This window comes from Ailuropoda melanoleuca, unplaced genomic scaffold (genome assembly GCF_002007445.2).
Source record: "Ailuropoda melanoleuca isolate Jingjing unplaced genomic scaffold, ASM200744v2 unplaced-scaffold2324, whole genome shotgun sequence".
In the NCBI taxonomy this organism is placed as follows: domain Eukaryota; kingdom Metazoa; phylum Chordata; class Mammalia; order Carnivora; family Ursidae; genus Ailuropoda; species Ailuropoda melanoleuca.
The window spans coordinates 27,187-30,135 of record NW_023192993.1 but is presented as its reverse complement, the minus strand read 5'-3'; the positions used below and the strand labels follow the sequence as shown (position 1 = coordinate 30,135).

General features: G+C 57.2%; 1 protein-coding gene across 2 annotated transcripts; it reads right to left on the bottom strand.

The window, feature by feature from the left end:
• Positions 1-177: 177 nt before the first annotated feature.
• LOC100465468 (ral-GDS-related protein) lies at positions 178-2,943 on the bottom strand. Of its 2 annotated transcripts, none has more exons than XM_034650475.1 (3): positions 2,581-2,943; positions 1,022-1,239; positions 178-885 (listed from the first exon to the last, which is right to left on the bottom strand). In XM_034650475.1, the coding sequence occupies exons 1-3, from the start codon at positions 2,730-2,732 to the stop codon at positions 329-331; spliced, it is 927 nt and encodes a 308-aa protein (XP_034506366.1). In that variant the 5' UTR covers positions 2,733-2,943; the 3' UTR covers positions 178-328. The 2 variants fall into 2 exon arrangements, with proteins under 2 accessions (XP_034506366.1, XP_034506367.1); XM_034650476.1 differs by having other exon boundaries at positions 184-885; positions 1,034-1,239; positions 2,581-2,942.
• Positions 2,944-2,949: the final 6 nt, after the last annotated feature.

Here is a 2,949-nt window from a genome sequence, read left to right as displayed (position 1 = left end):
TGCAAGCTGGTCCTCCCAAGGGGGCTTCTTCCCCTCCCCTCCAACGGTCATCCCCCTGGTCCTTCCCCCCTCTCAGAGTCACATTCTCACACGGGAGCTGCAACCACACGTTTTTCCGTCTGCCTGTCCTCATGGACACATCAGACGCCTAATAAATGCTGAGGGTACTCATCCTCCAAGGCAGGTGAGTGGGTGACCCATGGATTTGACTGAACACAGGGAGCTGCCCTCCTCCACCCACGGGACCAGGGCCTGCCCATCGGTCTCTCCGTTCTGGCTCATTTCTTCTCCCTAGTACCTCTGGATCAGTGCTTATCAGGGTCTCTCGCTACAGTCCGCAGCTGGACAGTGAAAGCTTGGGTCTAGGCGCCTTGATGGCTTGACAGGGTTGGGAAGTGGTGGAGCTGAGATTAGGTCCCAGACCATAGGAGTCCACATCAGGGAAAGGCAGGTGTGGGGCAGGTGAGAGCAGAAGGAAGGCCTGCCCCTGGCCCACCCTGAGAGCCCAGCTGCTCACCGCATCCATGTATGTCAGTTGCTCTGCCACCAGCCTGGGAGGGAAGTCCAGGAGGTCGGGCTTCTTCTCACCCAGCTGGTTCTTTGGGGTGACAGAGCGCTGGCGGGAAGCCTCTGGGGCCGCGGTGGGCTCTGTGGCTGTTGTCAGAGGGAAACTTCCCAGCAAAGAGGGCGGTCCAGCTGACTGCAGCTCATCACCCGGCACACACGCAGAAGACGGGAGCACGGCTTGCAGTTCTGGAAGAGCTGACGGAGGGGAGGCTGGCTCTGACACTGCAGGTGACAGTTGACACGGAGCCGGGGTCGCCTCTAGCTCTCTAGGAGGCCCTGTTCCTGGCTCTGCCGCTGGAAGGAGCCCTGGAGCTGGCACTGGGGCAGGAGACAGAGAAAGGGTCATCCACATCACCAACTTTCCTAATGCCTTTGCAAAACCAGGACAGATCCCATGGCCTTGAAAGGAACACCCAGCCCACGAAACCCATCCCAGTTAGCCTACCCAGCTTACCATCCCCCTTACCCTCCACCTCTGCCTCAGTGAGCGCCAGAAGTTCCCGCTGCATCAGGAGAACGGGGACGTGGTTTGTCAGGGCCCAGGCATGCCACTTCAGAACCATGGCCCCATGCACATAGGCCCCCTTGATCTCGACACGGTCACAGCCCAGGGACTGATAGATAGCTTGCAAATTCTGGTCAGGCCAGGTACCCAAGACAGGAGACAGGGTGCTGGGGAGAGTCATATGTGGAGCAGAGTCAGAGGCCTGGCCTTGCATTCCACATGCTACTCCCACAGGACCGTTCTTTCTGTGTGGGTCCCAGAGGATGGCCCCAGCCCACTTCCAACCCCTCTCTAGCTGCCCTCGTGGTGGAAGGCCTGGTCCTCCAGAAAACCTGAGTGAGTCTGGTTTTCCCACTTATCCTCTCCTCTCCATGGCCATGGGCCTGCTCTACTCTATCCTCCATGCACACCAGTATCAAGGCTCAGGTTGGAGGCAGATTTGTGAGTGGTCGGCTCAGCACACCCTCGGTTCTTGGCCCCGGTTGGGGTGGTCAGCAGGGAGGGGCAGGCAGAGCAAGTTGGGACCGTCAAAGGGATGGGTGTTTCAGGCACCCACTGAGCCCAGACTGTGCTCTGCCGCCCAGAGCCAGAGGGCCCGGGACCCCATCCACAGCCTTCTTTGACTCATTTGCTTCTTCACACGAAGCCCCCGGGGGATGAAGCCCACCCACTGGAAATCAAGAGATCGGTGAGATCCCTGGTTCGGCAACTCCCTCCCCAGCCACCACCCCGTAGTCCCCCACCCTGCTCTGTGGAGGCACCAGCCCTGCTTCTGGACCCAAACCCCTCTCACAGTTTTACTTGATCATTTCATCTGTCCTATGCTCCAGCTCTAGGTAGATCCTTTCAGAGCTAGAGGAGGCTACGAAGATGTCACCTCTAACAACCATTGGACATGCATGCTTAGGGTGTGCAGAGTGCCTATCTGACCCTCTGACTAGAACTGAGACCCAGACACTGTATCTCCTCTCTCCATTCACATTCCTAGGTGCTTAATATACATTCTTGAATGGCTACTTCCCAGCCCGCACTTTCCAAATCCTGAGTGGCCCGTGGGCTGGTCTGCCTGCTCCCAGTGTGCCCCTGAGCTGGTCACACAAAGGACAACTACCAGAAGCAGCTAGATGGAATCTCAGAAGTCCTTTGCACACAGGAAAACTGCCTGCTTTGCCTTTCCTTTCGTCAACCCAGAAGGGCCACCGGCCTGGGAGGGTTGCGCTTCAGAGCTTCTTGACCGGAGAGAGAGAACTATTAAGCAAGAAGATGCCCAGCACGCCCAGGAGCCCTTTCTACAGAGCCAAGCACCAGAGTATCCCGTGCCAGGTTTCCTCCCATGATTTCCTACAGTAACTGGATGAGGTTCATCCTCTTCACCANGGTTCATCCTCTTCACCTCTCCACTTTTCAGAAGAGGAAAGGGAAGGTCAGAGAGGGGTAGTGCCATTCCCAAGACGTACACCCAGGAGATGGGAGACTCACCCTGTGCTGTGCATGGGGTGGGCACTCACCTATTGAACTGCTGGCCCAGGACCTGTGTGGCTGAAGTGAACATCTCGTACATGCAGAAGATCGTTGAGGTGGCTGAGATGCTTCCATCTGGGAAGGATGGTACCAGGGAGTGTACGAAATGCTCCATTGTGCCTTCTCTGAGCCTCAGCATTGTGTGGGCCTCATCCAGGGACAGGGATGATTCCTTTTCCCAGCAGGTAGAGAAGGGGGGTGTGGGGGGGCATTGGAGTCAGCTTCAACACCACGAACCACCAGGACGATCAGGGTCTGGTGCTCAGACCAGAGAGTCCCATCCCTTCGGGAACTTGTGCAAGAAAAGGGACTTGAGGGCCCACCCAGAAAAAGGCTCTAGGCTTGAAAGTACAATT